This window comes from Carassius carassius, chromosome 45, assembly GCF_963082965.1.
Source record: "Carassius carassius chromosome 45, fCarCar2.1, whole genome shotgun sequence".
Taxonomy (NCBI): domain Eukaryota; kingdom Metazoa; phylum Chordata; class Actinopteri; order Cypriniformes; family Cyprinidae; genus Carassius; species Carassius carassius.
Window position 1 is genome coordinate 19,453,221 of NC_081799.1, and position 26,036 is coordinate 19,479,256.

Genomic DNA, 26,036 nt, shown 5'->3' on the forward strand with positions numbered 1-26,036 from the left:
CTGACTAGTTTCTACCCTTAGTTCACAAATCCCCACTCCATTTCGAATGATTCTGTAGTAGAATAAATGTCTTGGGTTTTTGTGAAACAGTTTTAGATATATGATTTGTCATACTTGGTTTGCACCCACTCATGCTTTGCGTTGGTTTGTCTGTCTCAGTTAGCAGATCATTGTTGGCGTAATTTTCCTTTGGCATTGAATCTGCTGTAGGTCCTTGATTTGTCAAGTCTGATCGAGACTCTTCTGTTTCAGTGGGTTGGATATTGGACCGTTTAGTTGAAATCCAAGATGGATTTTTCTGTGTTCTTGATATCATAAATCCATGACTCATGACTGATGTGGTATGAATATGTTTTTCTGAAGGTTTTGGATTTGGAGTGAACATCATAATGAGCTTGAACTAGGTTGCGATGATCACACTCCATCTGTGGGAGCTTGAGTTGATGTGTCCTTTACCAACGGGAAACTTGTATGGGACTTCATTTTGCAGAGGATTGTATATTTGTTTGTTTTTGTGCGCTGTGATTGTGTTTAGGGGTGCACCAATACCACTTTTTCCAGTACTCACCCGATACCAATCCTTTTATTTTTATTACTTTCCAATACCTAGCACCGATATTTTTATTGCATTTGTAAAATTTTTAAATATTGGGTACAGAAAAACCAAAAGAGTATGTACTGTATAATATTAGCTGGTTAACTTCATTTATTAAATGGACACAATCAAACCAAAATGTATTCAGACATCTTCAACATTTCTCACATTATCACAGTTTATTATAGTTTTGAAGATAGTAATAAAGTATGACAAGAACTCAAATTCAGCTTGATAATGTTAGATACAGTAACTCTGATAGAAAGGTGTATATAATGGATATAATGAACCTTTTCACACCTTCCATTGAAGTGTGTCTGTGTTGGTGGGGTCAGAGTTTGTGGTCAAAGTGCCAACAAATAAATGGTCTATGTATAGCTCCATTATAATATTTGATATGTTATGGCTATAGAGAGAGTGCAAAGCATGTAACATTTAACCTTGTGTTTTATATATTCAACAAGGTTTATATTTCATATAAAATATTGTTTCTTCAAGAGATTGTAATATGGTATGTGTATAATAGTCACAACAGTTCTTCCCAATGATGTTGGAATTCAGTCCAATATGTAAAAAAATTTCTAGTTGGAATGTTTTAACAAAATTACACTTAAACAATAAAGCTTCTTAGATGAAATGTATAGTATCTTACCATTTCTAAGCTGTTCCTCTGTCTCTCATCACAAAGATCAGAATCAGAAGTCAGAGGAGACGATCCATTTATCAACTGCCCTGGATGGTTTGCTTTTCTATTTATGACATGCTGAGAATATATTGTGCTAGATCACGTGAGTATGTGTTAAGTGTGAATGAAAAGCAGAAATGTTGATGTGGCTGTAAAATGGTGTATTTTCTCATGGTGGTGTGATGCTGCAAAATAAAATCTAATTAATTTATCTAATTAAATTTTACCTGAGTTTTGATCCAGATGAGAAACACCAAGTCGTGTCTAGTTTCAAGGTTTGAAATAAAGACACAGAATTGTATTATTCTTAAAAACACAAAACTGCACAGTCATTTTCTAATCAGGTTTTTTTTTTACAAATAAAATTTGAACATCCTTAAAACTAGCTCAGTTTAATCGTAAAATTGGATGAATCTGATTGACTTCAGAGAAAATATTTTTCATTAAGTTAATTTCTCTTAACATATTGGCAACTATTTTTTTTTTAATTTGTTGTTGTTTTAAACATAAAAACGAAAGCAATAAATATATATATTACCAAATAATAGTCATCACACAGTCAAGTATATATACATTTTTAAGGATGTTTCAATATTTATTTTTAGGTGACAGAAAAATACATATTTGTTATTTAAAATACAGACAACTTAAATGCACACACATATAAAACATGGTCATACAATATTGCTATAGCCTAAAATAAGGAGAGACAATGTGGAGAGTGACAGGCTTAATTGCTGAATTTTCAGAATTTTATACTTCTAGAATTTCACTATAGAATACAGTAGAATTTTATACTTTAATATCTCAGACATATGCAGTAGATAACAGTTAAAGCTTAAGCAGGTGCAGACTTGAAATGCCACCAGGGGGAGTTGTGACACCAGTTTAAGTGTGTGATCGTGATCACTCCCCTGTGTCGGAGCTCTCTGGTGCTTTTGCATCAGACTTAGGACTGTTCTCTTGGGTGATGTCTCCATTCGGGTCCATCACAGGCGGCTCAGTGCTGGGCTGATCTGTGTCATTCTTCTCCTCAGTCTTGTTCTCCTGATCCTCTTCACGCTCCTCTTGTGCTGTGGTGACCTCTGATAGCATGAAGCAGGTCTCAGTTGGATGCCTGTCCACTTGGCATTCATCCCGGCATGGTGATTCACTCTTTTCTCTTCTGGCATGTCGGTCAATGCTGTCGTAACGAGACTGGAGACTAGAGATAATTCCTCTCAGGTGACAAACCTGACAGGCGCATATCAGCGTGGTCAGCAACAATGCCAAGCAGCCCACTGTGAGAGCAGCCACGATCAGTTGCAGGCTATGTTTATGAGTTGGTAGAAAGAAAATACAGTGTCCATCCTCAGGTTTAGGAGTGGCCGGAGTGCAGAATTTATCTAAAGATATTTCCATTGCATTGTTTAGTTTTGATGAATTTCTGTTATTATTGTATGTTGTCAAGGACACTTTTGTGTCCATTGTCATAGAAGTGTTATCTGTTCTTACACTATTATTGTCTTCCTTTGAGACCGTTGTGTCGGTGTTGGTGGTTTCATTTCCTTGCTCATCAGCATGTGCCGATCCGAAGAGCAATGCAAAATACACAAAACAAACGGTTCTGGTACTTATCATGGTTCTGCAAGACATAAGAGAAAGGGAACGTTTTTATTTTATTTTATTTTTACTTTCTGTTATTTTATTGTTTTGCATTATTTATATATACTTACCATTTTTCTAGAAATTAATATCTAAAATTAAATGTAATTCAATTAATGTAATTCAAAAATTGGTGACAATAATGAAGCATGACAAAAACAAGTGTATAAATCTTATTATGCAGATGTTCGTGTATGTATAAAATGTATAAATGTATATTCAATTCAATATATATACAGCATATGTGTACATATTTTTTATTCTTTATAGTTCTTCATATAGAATTCATCTTTTAAATGTACAAATTTTCATTAGTTTTTGAGATACCCATAGTGTGTATCATGAAACGTAGTATATTAGGAACTATATATATTTGTATATATAATTTATAAACTTTAATTAATTTTTGTAAGACTTTGGGTCATTATTTCATGAAAGTACTGAAATGAAATTGAGGCGCTTGATCCTCAAAACAAAGTAAATGGTTTCTTACCTTTTGGGTCTGTTACTGGTTTGTTCTGAGGTACTGTTGTCTGAAGAGCTCGAACGACTCTGCGTGAGTGTATGCACACTGTAAATTTCAGCACTAGAGCCTTTTTTGAGAAGTGGTCATTTTAAAATTTAACTCTCATTAACTACCGATGAGTTTCCTGTCTGTTGTTTCACTTCTGTTTGGGCTCTTATATTAGACATGCAAATGAACCGCTCTGAATTGTGAATTTTGTCACATTTATTTAAGGCTAGTTATATGCACAAAGACCTTATTAGACTGCTTTTTTTTTGGTAAGATTTTGCCCATGTTTTCAGTCTGTTTTGACATTTAGTCTGTTTTTATAACCTTTAAGCTTTTATGATGACAGTTGAAAATTCTCAAGGATATCTTGGTCAATCTAATAATAACAGCATTCGATGGGTTTGCAGGACTTTGTTTCCATTTTGTCTGTTTTCCTCTTCCTCATAGGTTCAAGACGGGACAGATTAATGGGGACTTACTCATATACCATGTCCTTCTCACACTCTAACCATACTACGCCAAATCAAATGAGCTTGTAGTGGACTTGACACATGCTGGTCCGAGCAACCGCTTCAAGACAAGCTTCCTCTCCAAATTATTTGTTGTTTTTCCAGGATTTGCTTACGAGAATGTGGCCGCCATCTACATCTATAACTGTAACACATGGGTACGAGAATACACCTAGTACCATGAGAGACTGCTGGCAGGTCTCAAAGGCAGCAAGAAGTTACTGTTCAACAATAGATGTTGGTAAAACTGTTTTAGAAAGTCTGCGAAACATTAGGAAACTGGTTTCCTAGTGGAATAAGTCTGTTTCGTTGCTCTATGGCTCTGACCAACCAAAATTATATTTACTAAAACCCACACACAATAATGTACAATAACTGTAATTCTTTGAAAGCCAATAATTTTCTGAGAAAAATGACACCCTGCACTTGAAGATACCACATTGTGTTATAATTTTATACTCAAAAATACAAAATGAGTGAAAACAGCATATTTTAGCTAAGTGCATGGTGTATATATATATAATTCCTTCTCAGCTCTTCTGAGGCATTGCTGTTAATTTAACTGGGTTAAACTGTTTTAAGAATAAAGCAGAACATTTTTATCAAAGTCCCTTTGTGTCCACAGTACATTGTGTGCAAAAGCTTGAAAGTTGAAATTCATATGTCATTTCAAAATTATGCCATCATTAATGTACTGTTTGTCAGTATTCTAAGGGACCAAGTCACCATTTTAGTTGAGGGGCCACAAACAGGATAAGTTAATGCTTATGTAACCTTTGGCTAAATATAAAAAAAACCTGAGTACGCCACCTAGGATACTGCTCCACCCAGGAGAGTAAAAATAAATAAATAAATAATACCCCAAAAAGAGAATTTAACCAAGAAGAATTACAACAAAAAGAAAGGACCCTGCTCATTCGATTTGCATCAAAGACAGAGACGTGACTTTCCAAAAAGTATACAAAATTTATTCCGCACAAGGAGAATCATAAATTTAAAACATCCAAAAAAAAGATCTCATACAAATTACCAATTAAATACCCACAATTAATAAGAGACCATAATAAACCTACTTTAACAGAAAGGGACAAGCCACACAGCAAATCAGTGAACAAAGTTTCTTATGACAAGTGATCAACAAAAAAAAAAAAAAAAAAAACCATACCAAGAGGAAACAAATACACTCCGGCTTCTGTTAAGCTTCAATGTCACAGTTCAAATAATCAAATGTGGATATACACTGGCAAATGAATTTGTAATTACAAAGAAAAACAAAAAGGAAGTAGTATTACACAGACAATCAGAATGACATATTTAACAATCACTACTATTACTAATATTTAAGATCGTTCAAGCTACTTTAAACTGACCCAGCTACCAGCGTGTTAGTTGGCTATAACAGCCCATAGAACACGCCTGTCTAATATCTCAACACAGTTCATAACGAGCAAGGCTCGTTAAAGAGCTCGGTGGGTACAGCGGTTCAAAACTGCAACGTCCCTGCGGTCAGTCGTGCAAACAGTACAACAGTGACACACAAACAGATCAACCTGTCCTCCAACCAATACGCTCGTATAGGTCGTTTGTCCAAATCCCTGAAATACAACCCATCAGAGCGTATTCTACAATTGCGCCCCTATCGGCAAAAGGTCGTTTTCATATTAATTGAACATTGAACATTGAACCCGGGCGGGGACCTAGTAACATTGCCGGGTTTGACCTGGGACGAGCGCTGTGTGAACAAAAAAGAAAGATCAACGTTCCCGACAAAAATATATGTGCAAACTGTAATGAAGCAGAGATCAGTTAGTTCCTCACTTTCCATGCTGACGCCGAGATTGTTTGCTTGCTTCAGTGAAAGTATAACGTGCCTAGCGTTTTCGACTCGTACATTACACGTCACGCCCTGATGTCACGTGTCGTTACGGGATCTTTACGGGTTGTGTGCGAAAGCACGCACATATCCCGGGTAATCACTGGCAGTGTGAAAGTGCAAAATCTAGCGACCCGGGAACAATTGCTGGAACACTTTACCCGTGTATTTGCCGGAATGGCAGTGTGAAAGGGGTTTAAGCAACCTAGTAAAATATGTAGGAAATACTGTGAGATCGGTGTAAAAAGCCCACACATTGCATTTAAATAAACGTGCGTTTTGATTGGTAATGACGTCATACGTCATTTCATGACGACAGACGCAACGCGATACTGTCATTATTTTTATGCCCGCTAGAGGGCGCTTAACTATAAGAAAACAAAACGGAACAGCAGCTAGCGCTCTTGGGCCCCACCTGCAGGGGCGTAGCACCAAATTTTGGGCCCTGGGTACAAACCATCTTGCTGGGCCCCCAATACCATAATGATACCAATGGGTAAGGTATTGCATTTTTATCATAAAAACACTTAAAATGTAAACAAAATAGGCCACACTCTGATTAATATAATTTTGTTTTATTGTCGAAAGTACTAATTACTGAGATGACAAAAGGTCTAGCAGGTCCAAACCTGGACTAAATCAAATATACTGTAAAGCAGTTCTGAAAACGACCATACCAAATGAGAAAAACTTTGGTCTGAAACACAAACTAAATAATGTCAGTTTTTACTAAATGCCCATTGACGGGTCTTTGCATGCGCAAATTTGCTGATCAGGTCTTTAAAGTCCAGTTTTTTGGCCAACTGACTTTCTACAGAGAGTATGGCAAGGCTGTTCAGTCTATCCTGGGACATTGTTGATCTTAAATAGTTCTTTACAAGTTTAAGTTTACTGAAAGCACGTTCCCCTCCAGCAACAGTCACTGGTAGTGTACAAAAGATCCTCAAGCCAATGCAAACTTCTCCAAAAATGCTTTCTAGCTGCATTTTGTATATGGCATTCAGCAGCTCCAGTGGTGAATGAGTATTTGGAAATGTATCTCCATGAATTGCTTTTAAATGAAGCATTTCATTTTCAAATTCTGCTGTAAGGTCTTTGTTGTATTTTTTTATTAGAGTTTGACACGAAATCTTCATCTGATCTTCTGTCATGTCAGTAATCTTGAGAAAAGCTGCAAATGTGTCACATACAGATGCTGTGGTCTGAAACCTTGCGGTCAAGTCACTTATAATAGAATCCAGTGCCACATAAAATATGTTATGTTTGAATGCTTGTTCTGCATTTTCTTCAGATGTATCCCCTTCTGTCTCATCATACATCCTTTTTCTTCTCTTCTTTCTTTTATCTTCACCTTTGAACTGAGTTGGGATCTCCATTGCCTGAGCAACCAGTGTGGCCTCACCAAGCAGGCTGTCCCATTCATTGCGAAGTGCTTGCATTTCCTCTTTTAAACTTGCGATGTTTGCAGCCTCCACATCCAGTGAAATATTTCCTGCTTGAAGAATAATATTTCGATTCTCAATGCACTGCAGAATCTTTACCCATACAGTGAGGAGAAGAACTGCATCAAACTTTGAAAAATAATCTTTAAGACCATTTGCCTCATATTTTGCCTCATTGGTCAGATTGCAGTTGGCAATTACACTGTCTAATGCTTCAATAATTGAAGGCAAATGAGTCGCCACAACTCGAACAGCCGCAATACGAGCACTCCAACGAGTCTCTGACAGACGATGAAGAGAGCAACCAGTTTTGTCTTTCAAAATTGCCCATCGTTCTGGACTGGCGCTGAAAAAATGTGTACAGACAATTAATACATCCAAAAAAAGTCGAAACCTGAGGACAGGACTGCGCAGCATGTACTCCTACCAGATTGAGAGTGTGGGATGCACAAAGACTGTATGTTGCAACTGGGTTTTGTTGTAAAATCTGAGCCTGAACACCTTTCACTTTGCCTGACATATTCGCACCATTGTCATACCCTTGCCCTCGACAGTCTTCCAATGGTACGCCGCTGTCTTTCAACATGTCTAGGATCATTTGTGAAATTTCCTTGCCTGACTTTTTATTAAAGTCTTTGAACTGGAGGAATCTTTCTGTCATCTCCCAAACACCACTGTTTTTGTCTTGATGCACATATCTTAGTAGTAGCACATTTTGCTCTGTGTGAGATATGTCAGGTGTAGAGTCACAGATCACTGAGTAATAAATTGCCTCTTCTCTTTCTGCAAGAATGCTGTTCAGAACTTTTTTGCCACATAGTTCAATGAACTCATTCTGTGTTTCAGGACTAAGGTAATGAGTTAGCCGTGATGCCTTCTTCTTTTCTCTTACTTTTTCAAGATGCTCATGTAAAATGGGGTCATAATGTGCTAACAACTCAAGAGTGCCGAGAAAATTTCCATTATGGACATTGTCTAGTTCCAGGGTTTTGCCTCTGAATGCAAGATTTCTTGAAGCCAAATGAATGGTCACATCCAAAAGCCTCTCCAATAATAATGTGTTCTTTTCAATTTCTGTCAGTATTTGTCGTTCAACGTGACTATCCACACCTCCTGCTGCCAATATGGAGTGCTGAAGACTTTTCCATTTTAAATAACACTGCTTATGGGGGGCATGTGTCTCATGTTTTGGAAACTTTTCATACATTTTTTTCCATCTGACATTTGCTGTTTTAAGCCCATCTTTGCTATTTAGTGCACTTTTTGATGGTGTTTTCTGCTCATGAGAGAAGAGCAGACATGGGATGCAGTATAGAGCTTTTGCACTTTCACTATATATAAGCTAATCTCTTCTGATTTTCTCACGGCCATTTGCGGACTTTACATACTGAAGGTAAGTTGAGTGAGTGAGTGAAGTGACATTCAGCCAAGTTTGGTGACCCATACTCAGAATTTGTGCTCTGCATTTAACCCATCCGAAATGCACACACACAGAGCAGTGAACACACACACACTGTGAGCACACACCCGGAGCAGTGGGCAGCCATTTATGCCCGGGGAGCAGTTGGGGGTTCGATGCCTTGCTCAAGGGCACCTAAGTCGTGGTATTGAAGGTGGAGAGAGAACTGTACATGCACTCCCCCCACCCACAATTCCTGCCGGCCCAGGACTCGAACTCACAACCTTTCGATTGGGAGTCTGACTCTCTAACCATTAGGCCACGACTTCGGCATGGTTTGCCCTCCATATCTTTAGGTGTGATATTTCCAATACCAGGTTTTGCTCCACCTTCACTGGCTAGCATTTGAACAATAGTTTTCCTGTGCTTATCAGTAAGAGTTGTTGGCCATAATCCTGGGTCCTCTGACAATCCCTCTCCAGTATCCCTAAGTCTCTCATTCTCTTCTCTTTCCTCTTCAGCTCTGTCCTCCTGCTCCTGACTACCTTCATCACATTCTTCACTTTCCCTCTGATCACTTATATGAATATCAACCTCATCTTCTATTTCTGTCTTTCTTCTAAAATATCCTTTATTGTCACAATACCTTTTTTTTAAAGTGTAGGCTAAGTACAAGATAATTGATGATTATTTGTCTGTTTAAAATAAATGCAGACTAGACTATAGAATCACAGGGTAAACTAACCGTCAAACTAGACATTCAGTCTTTGAATTATGTTTTAAAATAAGTCATTTTTCAATCATTAAGATGTGCATTATTATACTGAGAACAATCCTGTACTTAATGTAAGAGCGTGTGCGAGCTAATTTGCATAACAATGCGGTAAAATAGGCTCTAACGATCTGTGTTTTCGCGGGTGTTAGATTTTGACAATGGAGGGAAATATACAGTGTTTTCATGTAAACTTCTGACTCTGAGAGTGGGGAGAACTGCAGCAGAAGAGGAGACAAGCGTTTAGGCAGCTGCCTGGAGTGGCAGTGTGTTGAGCTCCGTCTGCTTCTCACTCCCTGTTATTTACGTAAGGGATAATGTATAACGTTAGATTACATTATCCTGCGCTTCGTGTCGGGGTCCTGTTCAGCCTGTCGGGGTTGTTATTCGCTATAACGACTGCCTCTCTATACATTATCCCGCTTATTACATGGCTACCCACAAAATAAATAAATAATTTCCCACAAATTATTGATTTAAAAAGGAGTTTATTGATTTAAAAACGATTGTATTGCTTCCCCAAAGAAAATAGTCCGTTCCGCGTCCATAGCAACGCGCTGTTTTTCATGGCAACGGTCTGTTATACTTCGCAGCGGTCTGTTATCAAGAAATAACAGACCGCATTCTACATTGGAATTCAGCCAAGCCATGTAATAATTTGAAACATTGTTTGCTCGCTATGAAGGGTGTGATACTATAAAGTATTGGTATATTATTCATAAATACAAACATAAATGTATGCTATTCTACCAGGAGTAGATATTTATGTTAAAACAATGTCAATGCTTGATGATGCATTTGGAGCTCACCTCTATGGGGTGAGAATTGTTGCTTTATTCCAAATAAATAGATTATGATCCACAAATAAATGTAACAAGATTCACAAAAATATATCAAATTCACAAATAAATGTACAGAGTTTCACAAAAAAATATAAAACTCACAAATAAATAAAATGAGATTTGCAAATAAAAATATATATATTTACAAATGTGTTTAATGTCACAAACACAACTCTACCTGGTATTTATTTGTGAACCGCTGTCTGTGCATTTGTAAATCACTGCACGCATTTGTGGATCGGTTCCTGTGCATTTGTGGATTTGAAACACTTCTAGCGTCGACGTGCAGATAAATCCACAAATAAGTGGACTCCACCCACCGTTTACTCAAGCCAATCAAATAACGGCCACATTGAGCTGACCAATCGTAGCACGTTATCGCTTCAACCAATCACGTTTTGGCTTAAATCCAGGGGGGGGGGGCGTCTTGCCTGATCGGCCATGTTGTGCGTACTTGTCTGTAACGTTACTTGTGGACTTGTGAAATGTCATCAGTCGCTGCCCAAGTACTGTTTCCCTTTTCAAAGTTCACATCTAGCCAAGTCCAGTTCAAATCCCCGGATGTGTTCTTGCTCCGCTCCTTTTACCGAGGATGCATGGAGAGGTGACTTGTGCGGACTTGATACGGGCCATAACCCAGAATTCAGCTCGAACCAGGTTAGCATCAATGGCGGAGGAGAAAACTCACAACTGTAAGTTATACATTTCGAAATACTATTGTTGTTTTATCACAAAATGTAACGTAGTTCTAAGAGTTTTGATGCCAGAATGTTGTTTAAACTTCAAAGCTACCGTCGAATTTTGAAAATTTGCTCAGACTATTTCGTTACGAGTTGAAAAGTAGCCTAACCCTCGGCAAGTCCTCCTAAAAAGTAGCTAGGCCCTGTAACATTTTGTAAAATATGGGGCTGCCTGTGTTGATTCTGTAGTGGATAAACATTTGATATATTTTGCTTTGGGTATATCTAATGGGCAATTGATTTGCATGAGGGAAAAGTTTCCTAACTAACGTTTGCCTAACGATACTTATATCAAATGCAAACCTTATTTTAGAGTGCTCTTGTCATTTTAACCAAATAGTTTGCTTGTCTTTATTTAAAAATTTTTTACAAATTCTTTTATAATTGTATTATTTTTCATCAACTTAAATTAAGCATTATTTTTTATCAAGGGACTGCTGAGGAAACTCGGGCCTTGATAGAGTGGCGGGCGGCCAACGAAAGGCTTTTCACCGGGAGGCGCAATTCCTCCAAAAGTTGATGGGAGTGAGTATTCATTTTGAGTGCTTGTATAATTCCCTGCATGTCTGAAGGTTTGGAGCTAGATTTGGACAGTCTTCATCCATAAAAATGAATACGTTATTGAAGTGGAATCATGTAAATCTTTATGGTTTTGTTTTGCCTATAGGCATTTTGTTCCACTTCTGGTTTGGCCATAACTGCCAAACAGGCAAAGAAAAAATTGAATAACCTAAAAGATAAATACAAGGTAATCTGCCTGTTTCTCTACTTTCTGTTACTGAAAGAGGCTTACCAAGATGTGTGTAAAGACTTTCCGGTCATATTTGAAACCTAACATAGATGCATTGGCCCTTACATTTTATTTTGTAAAATGTAGTTTACTCCGTTTACATTGTTTACTCTTGAGACTGTAAAAAGAATAGTTCACCCCAAAATGAACATTCTGCCATTCACCTACAATTTTAAGTTGTTTCACACCTGTATACACTATTTATTTATTTATTTATTTTTTTTTGCTTTACACAAAGGAAGAATATTTGTAACCTAAGAGTTCTGGGGCACCACTGACATGTGTAATTTTTTGGTGCCTCAAACTGTTAGGTTACAAAAATTCTTAAGAATATCTTCCTCTGTGTAGAGCAAAAATAAAAAATGTCTAAAAGTGTGGAACAACGTGAGGTGAGAACATGACAGCATTTTGCTTTATTTCAGGAGCTTAGGGACCCACCCACAGGAAAAGGGGTAGAGGCCGGTAGTGTGACTGCTGCAACCTGGCAGTGGTACACTGCAATGGATGCTGCACTCCAGGGGCAGCACTCAGTTACTATGCCCGTAGTTGTTGCATCAAACCCACTGCCACTACAGGTGGCTCAGTCAGCACACCAGGTTCAGCCCCTTCTGTGGAAGCCAGGAGTAGCCAGCAGTCAAGAAAGAGGCGACGGGACAGCCAGGCTCTTCTTTAGTTTCTAAAAGAACAGGCAGAGAGGGAAGAGGAGAGGGAGAGAGAAGCATTGGCGAGAGAAGAGGAGAGAGAGAGGGCAGCAACAGCCAGAGCAGAGACATATGTCTCTTTTTGAAAAACTTAATAAATTCTAAATTAATGTTGTATTTAATGATAAATGATTTTATATAGATTATTTGAATAAAAAAAATAAAAATGAATGTTTCAATTTCAACCCTGGCAAATCATTGTTATAGCAACAGTGTATTCTTTATATTTACAACAAAAACACAAATAATATAAAATAATGTAATATCCAATGTCTATAGTGGTATACAATTATTTACAATCATGCAGTTAAATCTCAAGAAGAACATACCAACATTAAGAAAACGTATAAATGTATCTATACCCATCTACTTGCACATTTATTCATACCTATCTTTCTAATCAATGTCATAGCTATTTCAACTGTTTATGTTGCTCTTTTAATGAACATGACAACATCTGGAAAGGTTTACTGTCTAGATGTAGTACTGTTCAGTTAGACACCCAGGCAGTTCCACGGGAGAAGAAAGCTGAGCAGCCAGACGTCCTCGGAGATGGTTCCCTGATAGGTCCCTCTCACCCACTGCTGCATTCTCACCATCCTCGCGGTCTTCTTGTCCTTGGCTTTCCTCCTCCTCCTCCTCCTCCTCCTCCAAGAGATCACCTCCCATCACACAGATGTTGTGGAGGATACAACAGGCACCAATCACCTTTGGGGCGAACAGTGGCCTGATCTCTAGGGCCCGCAAGAAAATTGCACGCCAGTGAGTTTTTAACATCCCAAAAGTGCGCTCGATGATGTTCCGTGCTTGTGCATAATGCCTGTTGTATCGGGCTTCAACTTGGCCTGTTAATCAAAAATCGTGTAGAAAATGTGTAGTGTATTGCAAATTCATAACAGTAAAAATTTGGTTTATCGTGTGTGTGTGTGTGTCTGTCTGTCTGACATAAAAAAAGTGTTCTTACTTGCGACAGGCTGGCGGTATGGGGTCATGATTGCAATAGGATGCTGCAAGCAAGGGTATCCCCCATCTCCCAAAAGATAGTATCCAGCTGGTGAATACAAAGCCTGCTGGTACATTGGTGATCTGCGCAGCACAAGGGCATCCTGTACAGAGCCTGGATTGCCAATATACACATCTATAAATATGCCTTTAGCATCACAGGTGCCCTGTAGAATGATGGAAGGGAAGATCTTTCTATTTATGTAGCATCTTTTTTGTGGCATTGCAGGAGGAACAATCCTGATGTGGCACCAGCAGCACAGCGGAATGCCTCATGGCCAGCAAGGCCCCCCACCTCATCCATTTTCTCTGCTTTTGGAAAATGAATAATTTTGTGGAGGATGGTCATCATCTCCTCCACAACATTGTGAACAGTCCTACAAACTGTTGAAAGTGGCATGCTGAAGTCATCTGATGTGACCCTGTAGGATGCTCAACAGGCAAGCCAATAAACCGTAACAAGTACTTCAATTTCACGGCTCCATCCATGGGCTTTTTGACGGGGCAGCATCTGTACCAGCATGTTGATGCTGTTCCTGGAGAGCCTGAAAGCTGGCTTTAAATCCTCTCCAGAAAAAAACTTGACCAGGATTGGTACCTGGTCATTGATCTGTGAATACCTGCGAGTGGGACTTTGTTCCTGTTAAAATATATAGATAATATATTAAGAATTTTTTTACTTTTGTTGTATTATGTATTTGTTATATGTATTGCTTTTAAAAAGTTGTTACTATATGTACTGTCGTTGCATTGTATTTATTATATTTTTGGATTTAATATAAGCTATATACTCAGTTGTTTTAAGGATTTTGTCTAAAATTTACTAAAATCTGCCATAATTAAATCTCCCTCTAACATTTGCTCTTTTCGTGAAGTATTTCTTTATACTCTATTTCGGTTTCATTCATTTATTGATAAGCTCTAGCACAACATTCATCCCAGAGTCTAAAAGTTGTAGCCTATATGATTATTATAGATATTAAATTGTCCTGTTTGTGTTAATGCAGTAATATGATGTGCACCTAGCTATATAAAGATGATAAACTATAAACTTATTTGAGCACCACAAAGACAAATAAAAGGTGTGTGAAGTGTAAGCTAGTTAATTTAAATGTTATCAACTGTCAAACCTATTGTACTTGTCAGTTTATTTGGTATACTGAAAAATCTAATGTTGTCTCATTACATCCCTGCAATAGTTTACATAACTTTTTGTGAGATAGTACTTTGTAGTCTGTTGATAGGGTGCCTATATGATACATTATAATAAATTTTTATTATGACTTTTCATTTGGATATACCTAACTAAGTCCACATAAGTATATGGGCAGTTTATGAAGAAAGAATAATTAGAAAAACGTACAATGCTAGAGAGACCCCTTCAGCATCTTGATAAATAGCAATTGCAATGGCAATCCTAAGCTGTTCCATTTTGATTTACACTTATTTACAATTGATTTACACTTTTCAACCGTATTATTTAAATTGTAGCTGAGTGGGTTTATTGCTAGATTGTTCTTAATGAAAAGAGGCAGTTGTTTCCACATATTTTATTTATTTTGAACGACGTAAATATAATCACAGTATTAATGTTACCTGAACCACATATTAATGTTTAATAGTTTTTAAAATAAAAAAGAGACAGTCGTTTAATATTATATTCAATTTCATTATAAATATAAAGTGAAAATAATCAGAGTAGGTAAATATTAGTTTTTTAATACTAATATATTTAATATATTGAAAATAAAAAAGAAGTTAATTCAAGTAAAACATGCATGCTGAGTGAAGCTATCAAGTACGCTGCCGTTCCATTTGTAGAATGACTGGACTCGCGTCCTCCCGTCCTCGAGAGTTCGTTCTTCTGAGTCCAACTTGGCATGTCCAAACTCGGAAGGACGGAAGTCCAGACTCTGCGAACTTGGTATTGAGAAATGCCCTGACTGTCTGTTGTTGGTCTCAAGTTCGGTGTCTATTCCCGCAGTTCCCCTGGCTGTAAGCCAATAACGTGCTACGATTGGTCAGCTCAATGTGGCCGTTATTTGATTGGCTTGAGTAAACGGTGGGTGGAGTCCACTTATTTGTGGATTTATCTGCACGTCGACGCTAGAAGTGTTTCAAATCCACAAATGCACAGGAACCGATCCACAAATGCGTGCAGGGATTTACAAATGCACAGACAGCGGTTCACAAATAAATACCAGGTAGAGTTGTGCTTGTGACATTAAACACATTTGTAAATATATATATTTTTATTTGCAAATCTCATTTTATTTATTTGTGAGTTTTATATTTTTTTGTGAAACTCTGTACATTTATTTGTGAATTTGATATATTTTTGTGAATCTTGTTACATTTATTTGTGGATCATAATCTATTTATTTGGAATAAAGCAACAATTCTCACCCCATACACCTCTCTTTTCAAAAAAATTTGTGAGCAACTGCTTGCCCTCATTTGCCCTTCTCTCTTTATTCTGCTTCTCTTTTCGTTTTTGAGCCCCTGATTTTCCTTTCTTAAGGAGAGACATGACTCTTCACGGCTCACTCCAGCTCCTGTCTCATCAACTGATTCAATCACCGCGGGTCCGCAGCAGAAGCACCTGACCTGCGGGTCGTACCATTTGCATTGATTCGAGAGGGGTGTGGGGCCCTGCACAGCATGAAAATGACTTTTTTTATACCAAAGCAGCGCCTAACTACAAGTTTAGTTTTGCACAGGAACTTTTTTAGTTGTACATAAATGCTATACGAATGTTAGTGCATGTATATGTATGTATAGAAAACTGACTTCTAAGGGCCCCCCCCCCCCTGCCTCGGGCCCCCAAGTCCGACGCCCCTGCCCACCTGCAATAAAAACATGAATAGTACACTAATTGTAATTTCTCCCCTCCCAAAAATAATTAAAAAAAGAAAAGTCTTGCATGCACAAAATAATTTTTTTTGAATCATGTACCATAAGCATAGCTTTATCCACAATGTATAGTAAAGACCTTGTTTTTTTTGTGAACAAAGAAAACATCATGATCATGTGTAATAAATCATAAATCACGATGATGTACTCACTGTTACAAACACGCCAGGTTCCACCTCCACTCAATCACTACGCACGCCCTCACCGGAATACTGATCACATCCACCTGATCCTCATCCCCACCCAATCACCTCAAACCACACACACGCACTCAATCGATGTCCGGTCACGTTTGCGACAAGGTCTTTCCTGTATGCTAACTCTAAGGACTAACTCCTCTTCTACTTACCTCTCTCCAGCGATTCTCCGAAGATCCAGATCCCCAGTGTGCGTGTGTGTGGTTCACCTTCACCCATGGACATCTTCACCCAGCCTGCACAGATCCATCCTCTCACTCATCCTTCACTACCTGCTCCTCTGCTTGTGTCTGTTTAATAAACCATTCTATCTGTTACTCCTCAGCCTCCTGAGTGATCCGTAACAGATGACCAGACCATCACCGCCAGGCACAAGCATGAGCCTCACGGACCCCTTTCAAGATCTGGTTGATGCACTCCGAAGAACACTCACGGCTACACCTGCATCCCCAACACCAGCGAGCACTTCCTCACCTTCCATTCACGCCAGTCCCATGGCCCAGCCAGCGCCCTACTCTGGTTCGGCGGAGGAATGCAGCGGTTTCCTCCTGCAATGTTCGCTGGTCCTGGAGATGCAACCGCACTTGTACCCCACTGAGAGATCTAAGGTAGCCTTTGTAATTTTTGTAGCTGCAAGGTAAAGCAATACTGTGGTCAGATTCTATATGGACTCAAAATAACCCAGTTATCCAGTCTTATTCTAGCTTCATCGACCACTTCCGTGAAGTTTTTGGCAGACCAGCTTGGGACTCTTCCATTGGTGAGAAGCTGTATAATCTTAAACAGGGGAAAATGTCTGTCAATGTATATGCCCTTCAGTTTAGGACTCTAGCGGCCTCCAGTGGATGGAACGAACAGGCTTTACTGACTACCTACCATCAGGGATTGGAACCTCGAGTGTGGTTGCATCTCGCTGCATACGAGGACACCATCGGGCTAGAACACTTCATCCAGCTGTCCATCCGCTTCGCCACTCGTATGCAGTCGTGCTTAGAAGAGCACCAGGGCCAGGCGTATTCCTCTACGCCACTCTGCCGACCAGAGGCCGTCAGCTCCCCAGAACCAGCCAGTGAACCCATGCTCTTGGACTCCTATCGTCTTTCTATGGCTGAACGACAAAGACGGCTGGCCCAGAATCTGTGCCTCTACTGTGCAGCCCCAGGGCATGCCATCGCTGTATGCCCCGTCCGTCCTCCTTGTCCCATGGTGAGTGCCATTCTCCCTTCAAGATACCAAATGAAACCACTCACCACTGTTGTGACACCTACTGCCGCTGACATATCTCTTCCAGTTTCCGCCCTCCTCGATTCTGGGTCAGCCGGCAACTTCATCTCCGGCGCCCTCTGCCGTCAGCTCAAGCTCGCTACCACGGCAACGCCGTCAGCCTACCAAGTCCACACAATCACCGGCAAGCCGTTAAGCAGGAGATGCGTACGCCATTGTGTGGGTCCCATATCCCTCCAAACCGGACTACTCCATCACAAGGAAATCCATCTGCTGGTTCTGGAGGAATCCACCGCTGACGTGATTCTAGGGCACCCGTGGTTAGAGCAGCACAACCCAGTAATCTCCTGGAAGACTTGCGAAGTCCTGAAGTGGGGTGACACCTGTTTCAAAAACTGCATCTCGGGTTGTCCAGTTCCAGCCACACCTTCCCCTGAACCTCTTCCAGTCTGTTCCACATCAATAGAGAGCCCAGTGGAAAACCAGTCCATCGCAATCCCTCACTGCTACGCCCCCTTCAGTGACGTCTTCTGCCCCAAACGGGCCTCCAAGCTGCCTCCACACCGGCCGTGGGACTGTGCCATCGATCTGCTGCCGGGTGAACCAGTGCCTAAGGGAAGGATAAACCCCCTATCCATTCCTGAGGAGAAGGCCATGGAGGAGTACATCAAGGAGGCTTCGAGTTTCTTCTTTGTAGAGAAAAAGGACGGAGGTTTAAGACCATGCATTGATTATCGGGCTCTCAACAATATAACAGTGAAGTTCAGGTACCCTCTTCCCCTCGTCCCAGCTGCCCTGGAACATCTCCATGGTGCCACTGTGTTCACCAAGTTGGACCTCCGCAGCGCCTACAACCTCATCCGGATACTAGAGAGGGTACGAGTGGAAGACCGCCTTCATAACCCCTACTGGCCACTATGAATACTGTGTGATGCTGTATGGACTTGTTAACGCCCCCTCCGTATTCCAGGACTTCATCCACGAGGTGCTCCGGGAGTTCCTCCACAAGTTCGTCCTAGTCTACATTGATGATATCCTCATCTACTCCCGGAGCCTGGTAGAACATCAACGCCTGAGGGCCTACCAACTGTATCTTCCATCAGCCCTCAGTGCAGTTCCTTGGATACAACATCAGCAGCAGTGGCATCTGGATGGATGAGGGGAAGGTCAACGGCGTCAGAAATTGGCACACTCCAACCACTATCAAGGAGTTACAGCGGTTCCTTGGCTTTGCCAACTTCTATCGACAGTTTATACATAACTTCAGTACCATCACCAGTCCTCTCACCAGTCTCCTCCGTAACAAACCCAAATCTCTCTCCTGGACTCCTGCCGCCACAGAGGCCTTCCACACCCTGAAGGAGGCCTTCAAGACTGCCCCACTCCTGGTCCACCCAGGCAAGCTCCATCCTCTGCCCATTCCCAATCGCCCGTGGTCACACCTAGGGGTGGATTTCATAACCGATCTCCCTCCTTCAGATAACAATACCTGCATTCTTGTCATAGTGGATAGATTTTCTAAATCCTGTCGTCTTCTTCCTTTGAAGGGTCTGCCCACAGCCATGGAAACGGCTAAACTGTTATTTACTCATGTCTTCCGGTACTTCGGCATCCCAGAGGATATCGTCTCGGACCGAGGCCCCCAGTTCATCTCCCGGGTATGGAAGGCTTTCCACTCGCTCCTAGGTGTGGCCATCAGCCTGTCCTCTGGGTACCATCCCCAGTCTAACGGGCAGACAGAGAGGAAGGTTCAGGAGATTGGACGCTTCCTCCGTACCTTCTGTCATGGCCACCAGAACTCCTGGAACCAGTTCCTTGGATGGGCCGAGTACGAACAAAACTCCCTTCGTCAACCTACCACCGGACTCACCCCATTCCAGTGCGTACTCGGCTACCAACCACCTCTATTCCCCTGGTCAGGTGAACCCTCGGATGTCCCCGCCATCGACTACTGGTTCCGGGAGAGCGAGAGGGTCTGGGACGCGGCACACCACCAACTCCAGCGGGCATTACGTAGAACGACAGCCGACCTTCGCAGATCAGAGGCCCATATGTACCAATCCGGTCAGAAGGTCTGGCTGTCCGCCCAGGACATCCGCCTGCGTCTGCCCTGCCGCAAGCTAAGTCCCAGATTCATTGGCCCATTCACCATCATCCAGCAGATCAAACCGGTCACGTACAAACTCCAGTTACCCCCTGAGTACCGGATTCACCCCACATTCCATGTGACTCTCCTTAAACCTCACCATCCTTCTGTCTCTCCCTCCACAGAACCTGGCGAAGCCGAAGCCCCCCTCCACTCCTCCTAGACGACGGCGCAGCCTATGCTGTTAGTTACATCCTGGACTCCCGGCGGCGTGGTGGACAACTGGAATAATCACACACACGCACTCAATCGATGTCCGGTCACGTTCGCGACAAGGTCTTTCCTGTATGCTAACTCTAAGGACTAACTCCTCTTCTACTTACCTCTCTCCAGCGATTCTCCGAAGATCAAGATCCCCAGTGTGCGTGTGTGTGGTTCACCTTCACCCCTGGACATCTTCACCCAGCCTGCACGGATCCATCCTCTCACTCATCCTTCACTACCTGCTCCTCTGCTTATGTCTGTTTAATTAACCATTCTATCTGTTACTCCTCAGCCTCCCGAGTGATCCGTAACACTCACCTTATTTACATGTAATGTCTTAAGGTGTTGTTTATCCATGAAGTCATGAATGAAAGATTATGAACTCATGTTAGTTCCTGATAATTCACGAGATATTAATGCATGAAGTAATGCATAATTCACACATTAATTTGTGTACCCTTACCGTAGAGTGTTACCCTTTTTCTCTCACATTGTCATGAAAGATTGATCATGGGCTTTTGGTTCGTTCCGCGAGTGCCACCGCCTGCGCTTTAACCACAAGTTATCAAACAAGCTGTCAAAGCACATTTTCCCAAATAGCCGTCAGCTTTGCCTCACCGATGTGTTAAATTTGACTGCTGCAGTCTGGGTAAATGAAAGAAAAACACTGTAGTTTAAATATTTTATATTCACAGATGAAAGTTTAGTATAGGCTACCTATGAAGTTATGTGCGTTTCTTAGAACGAATTCATGCAAGATAAATATCAAGCCTGTGCCTGTGCTTATATTTTCTCTAAGCTGCACAGTATTACACCATATTTTAGATTTGAAACATTTAATACGTGTGCAGTATTGTTTATATTATATTAATTATGTGTTATATTATCCTAAAGAAATGGTGGTTTACGTGTCCGATTCGAGAACCGAGGAGCTGATGATACTGCGCATGTGTGATACAGCGTGAAGCAGACTGACACACAGAGCGTCTGAACCGAACTTATTCTTTTGGTGATTGATTCTGAACTGATTCTGTGCTAATGTTATGAGCCCAGGTAAACTGAAGGCTTGAATCAAGGGCAATCATTACAAATGAAGTCATTAGGTCAAGCGCAAAAGAACCTGTGAACTATGGAATGATATTCCAGACATTATTCAAAAGGAATTGCAAATTGTTTTTGCAATTGCATTTTCAATTTGTGCATGTTTTCTTCAACCAATTTATTGAATCGAACTGTCCGAAATAACTACTGGTGATCCGAAAACCGATGCTATATTTTTTGATTAAATTGAACTTTTTTGTGAATAAGTAAGCATAACTGAAATGCAAGAAATGGCATAGTCAGACAATTTAGCTAAATCCATCTGCACTCAGCTCTTATTTTACATGTGCTGACTAGTTTCTACCCTTAGTTCACAAATCCCCACTCAGTTTCCAATGATTCTGTGGCATGTGCTTAAGTAGATCACAGGGTTTTTGATGTGAGCAAGGCAAAAAGGAAAGTCAACTGGAGGTCTTTGGTTAGAGAAGGTGGTCATTGCCCCATGACGTTTTACCGTTTTTACATCTTTCCATTGTAAATTATAAAATTAATTAAAATTTTCTTTTTTGTTTTAGAAATTCATAAAAACTACTTAAAACAGGTTTATAAATAGCTTTTTTATTAAAACACTTAAAAAACATACAATCTCAACATGTATAATATATGTAAAGTTAAGTGTTTGCATATGCAAGACATGAACATGTTGTGTGGAAGTTTGTGACTCATTGAGGAGTCTGTAGAATTGGTTAATTCAGAATTTGCTGAACAGAACAGCTAAAAAGCTGTTATGTTAAGGGTAATTATTAGAGGGTGCTATGCAAGATTTCATGTCATCTTCTATTGCGGTTTTAACTGATTTGTGTGTTGGTAAAAATAAATGTCATGGGTTTTTATGAAACAGTTTTAGATATATGATTTGCCACTCATGCTTTGCGTTGGTTTGTCTGTCTCAGTTAGCAGATCATTATTGGCGTAATTTCCTTTGGCGTTGAATCTGCTGTAGGTCCTTGATTTGTCAAGTCTGATCGAGACTCTTCTGTTTCAGTGGGTTGGATATTGGACCATTTAGTTGAAATCCAGGATGGATTTTTCTGTGTTCTTGATATCATAAATCCATGACTCATGACTGATGTGGTATGAATATGTTTTTCTGAAGGTTTTAGATTTGGAGTGAACATCATAATGAGCTTGAACTAGGTTGCGATGATCAAACTCCATCTGTGGGAGCTTGAGTTGATGTGTCCTTTACCAACGGGAAACTTGTATGGGACTTCATTTTGCAGAGGATTGTATATTTGTTTGTTGTTATGCGCTGTGATTGTGTTTAGGGGTGCACCAATACCACTTTTTCCAGTTCTCACCCGATACCAATCCTTTTATTTTTGGTACTTTCCGATACCTAGTACCGGTACTGATTTTTATTGCATTTGTAAATTTTTTAAATATTGGGTACAGAAACCAAAAGAGTATGTATAATGTTAGCTGGTTAACTTGATTAAGTAGACAGTCAAACCAAAATTTATTCAGACACCTTCAACATTTCTCACATTATCACAATTTATTCTCTATAGTTTAGAAGATAGTAATAAAGTATGACACGAACTCAGAGTTAAACTGTCTGAACAAATTCAGCTTGTTAGATAACTCTGATAGAAAGGTATGTAATAGATTACAATCATCCTAAAATTATTCAGACAGCTTTTAGTATGACAATATCAATACACTATCAATACTTAATCGGGCAGCCCTTAGCCTTAATGACAACCTGTAGTCTCCTGGGCAAGCTGTGATCCAGGATAATTTTTTACCCAGACTCGTTCTGAATAATTTGTGGTCCCAAATTTGTATCAGTTTTACTGGTAGTCCACTGTATGAAGAATATTTGGGTATAATTTGTCATGGTTTACTTTATTTTGCTATCCTCATTTACATAAATGAACTATAGTATCCTGCACCACTAGTAAAAAAAAAAAAAAAAAAATATCTGGTCTCCATAATTTTTATATTATCTGTCACGTTGTCTGGTCTCTGTTTCCCTGGTTGTCCACTAGTGGTCTCATTTCCCCATAGGCACCTCACCGCAGGTACTACAATTCCCACAAAGCCTTGTCCCTTCATCACGGTAATTGCACACCTGTTAATTGCACTCAGGTGTCTTCACTTTCATAGTCATTTTCCTTCCCATATAATCCAGGCTGTTTTCTATTGTCTTTATGGAGTCCTTACTTTCCGTCACCTAGTTTCCTCGCCCTTGAGTTCCTGTTCTTGTTCCTGTTTGTTTGTTTCTTTCTTTCTGTTTGGATTATATTGGTTACGACCCCAGCTTGTGTTTGACTCTGATTTGGATTACCCTTAATAAACCACACTGCACTTGGATCTTCTGTCTCCTGTGTTCCCGTACGTGACATTATAGTGAAGTGGCATTCAGCCAAGTATGGTGACCCATACTCGGAATTTGTGCTTTGCATTTAACCCATCCGAAGTGCACACACACAGAGCAGTGAACACACACACACACTGTGAGCATACACCCGGAGCAGTGGGCAGCCATTTATGCTGCGGCGCCCGGGGAGCAGTTGGGGGTTCGATGCCTTGCTCAAGGGCACCTAAGTCGTGGTATTGAAGGTGGAGAAAGAACTGTACATGCACTCCCCCCACCCACAATTCCTGCCGGCCCGGGACTCGAACCCACAACCTTTCGATTGGGAGTCCGACTCTCTAACCATTAGGCCACGACTTCCCCATCACACTTATTTATGCCCATTAAAATGTATTGTACAAGATTGTAGAGGAGTTTTGTTGAATTCTGTATGTTGTGGCCTGGCCTAGGGTGGACATGAGAGCAGAGGGATGTACAATTTTCTGACTAGGTTTTGTAATTTCCTGTTTTGGGCTCTGGAAATGTTGGAATGCATATGTGATTCGTTGTGGCACTACTGACTGGGTGCCATCTTGTGGTGGCGGATCAGTGGGAAAAGACATAATAGCTGTAGAATCATTTTTACCAATTATTCTAATTGAACAAATGATGGGTTCGGGAATTTTGTGTTGATTCTTCAGCTAGTTGTGAATCTCCTGATTGAGTTGTTTTCTGTGAGTCTGGTAATGATGATTAAATGGGGAAAGATGCCACAGCTGTAGAGTTTTTTTTAATTGGCTGATCTCTTCATGTATTGCAATTGTATCAGCTGCAGTGATGGGAATTTTAAATTCAGCTTGATAATGCTAGATAACCAATGATGTTGGAATTCAGTGCAATGTTTACACAATTTTCTAGCTGGATTATTTCTTTTTTTTTTTTTTTACAAAATTACACCCAAACAATAAAGGTTCTTTGACGAAATGTATAGTATCTTACCATTTGGCTGTTCCTCTGTCTCTCATCACAAAGATCAGAATCAGAAGTCAGAGGAGGCGATCCATTTATCAACTGTCCTGGATGGTTTGCTTTTCTATTTATGACATGCTGAGAATATATTGTGCTAGATCACGTGAGCATGTGTTAAGTGTGAATGAAAAGCAGAAATGTTGGTGTGGCTGTAAAATGGTGTATTTTCTCATGGTGGTGTGATGCTGCAAAATAAAATCTAATTGATTAATCTAATTTAATTTTACCTGAGTTTTGATTCAGATGAGAAACACCAAGTAATGTCTAGTTTCAAGGTTTGAAATAAAGACACAGAATTGTTTTATTCTTTAAAGCACAAAACTGCACAATCATCTTCTAATCAGGTTTTTTTTTTTTTTTTACTAAAAATATTTGAAAATCCTTAAAATAAGATAAGTTTAATTGTAAAATTGGATGAATCTGATTGACTTCAGAGAAAATATTTTATAAATATTATATTTTGTTGTTGTTGTTTTAAGAATAAAAAACGAAATCAATAATTATATTCCAACTTATTATCACACTTTTTTGTCAAGATTATATATCCCTTTTTAAGGATGTTTAAAGATTTTTTTTTAAATGAAAACAAAATACAGATGTATTTAAAATACAGACAACTTAAATGCACACACATATAAAACATGGTCATACAATATTGCTATAGCCTAAAATAAGGAGAGACAATGTGGAGAGTGACAGGCTCAATTGCAGTATTTTCAGAATTTTATACTTCTAGAATTTCACTATAGAATACAGTAGAATTTTATACTTTAATATCTCAGACATATGCAGTAGATAACAGTTAAAGCTTAAGCAGGTGCAGACTTGAAATGCCACCAGGGGGAGTTGTGACACCAGTTTAAGTGTCTGATCGTGATCACTCCCCTGTGTCGGAGCTCTCTGGTGCTTTTGCATCAGACTCAGGACTGTTCTCTTGGGTGATGTCTCCATTCGGGTCCATCACAGGCGGCTCAGTGCTGGGCTGATCTGTGTCATTCTTCTCCTCAGTCTTGTTCTCCTGATCCTCTTCACGCTCCTCTTGTGCTGTGGTGACCTCTGATAGCATGAAGCAGGTCTCAGTTGGATGCCTGTCCACTTGGCATTCATCCCGGCATGGTGATTCACTCTTCTCTCTTCTGGCATGTCGGTCAATGCTGTCGAAACGAGACTGGAGACTAGAGATAATTCCTCTCAGGTGACAAACCTGACAGGCGCATATCAGCGTGGTCAGCAACAATGCCAAGCAGCCCACTGTGAGAGCAGCCACGATCAGTGGCAGGCTATGTTTATGAGTTGGAAGAAAGAAAATACAGTGTCCATCCTCAGGTTTAGGGGCCGGAGTGCAGACTGTATTTGAAGATATTTCCGTTGGTTTGGTTAGTTTTGATGAATCTCTGTTATTACTGTTTGTTGTC

The 26,036-nt window shown here is 40.1% G+C and overlaps 1 protein-coding gene and 1 pseudogene across 1 annotated transcript; one reads left to right on the forward strand and one right to left on the reverse strand.

Moving 5' to 3' along the window:
* LOC132127013 (neurofibromin-like) overlaps positions 1 to 26,036 on the forward strand; it is a 74,764-nt pseudogene that overhangs the window by 28,669 nt on the left and 20,059 nt on the right.
* LOC132127350 (uncharacterized) lies at positions 1,862 to 3,549 on the reverse strand. Its single transcript, XM_059539172.1, has 2 exons — positions 3,418 to 3,549; positions 1,862 to 2,904 (listed from the first exon to the last, which is right to left on the reverse strand). The coding sequence occupies exon 2, from the start codon at positions 2,898 to 2,900 to the stop codon at positions 2,187 to 2,189; it is 714 nt and encodes a 237-aa protein (XP_059395155.1). The 5' UTR covers positions 2,901 to 2,904; positions 3,418 to 3,549; the 3' UTR covers positions 1,862 to 2,186.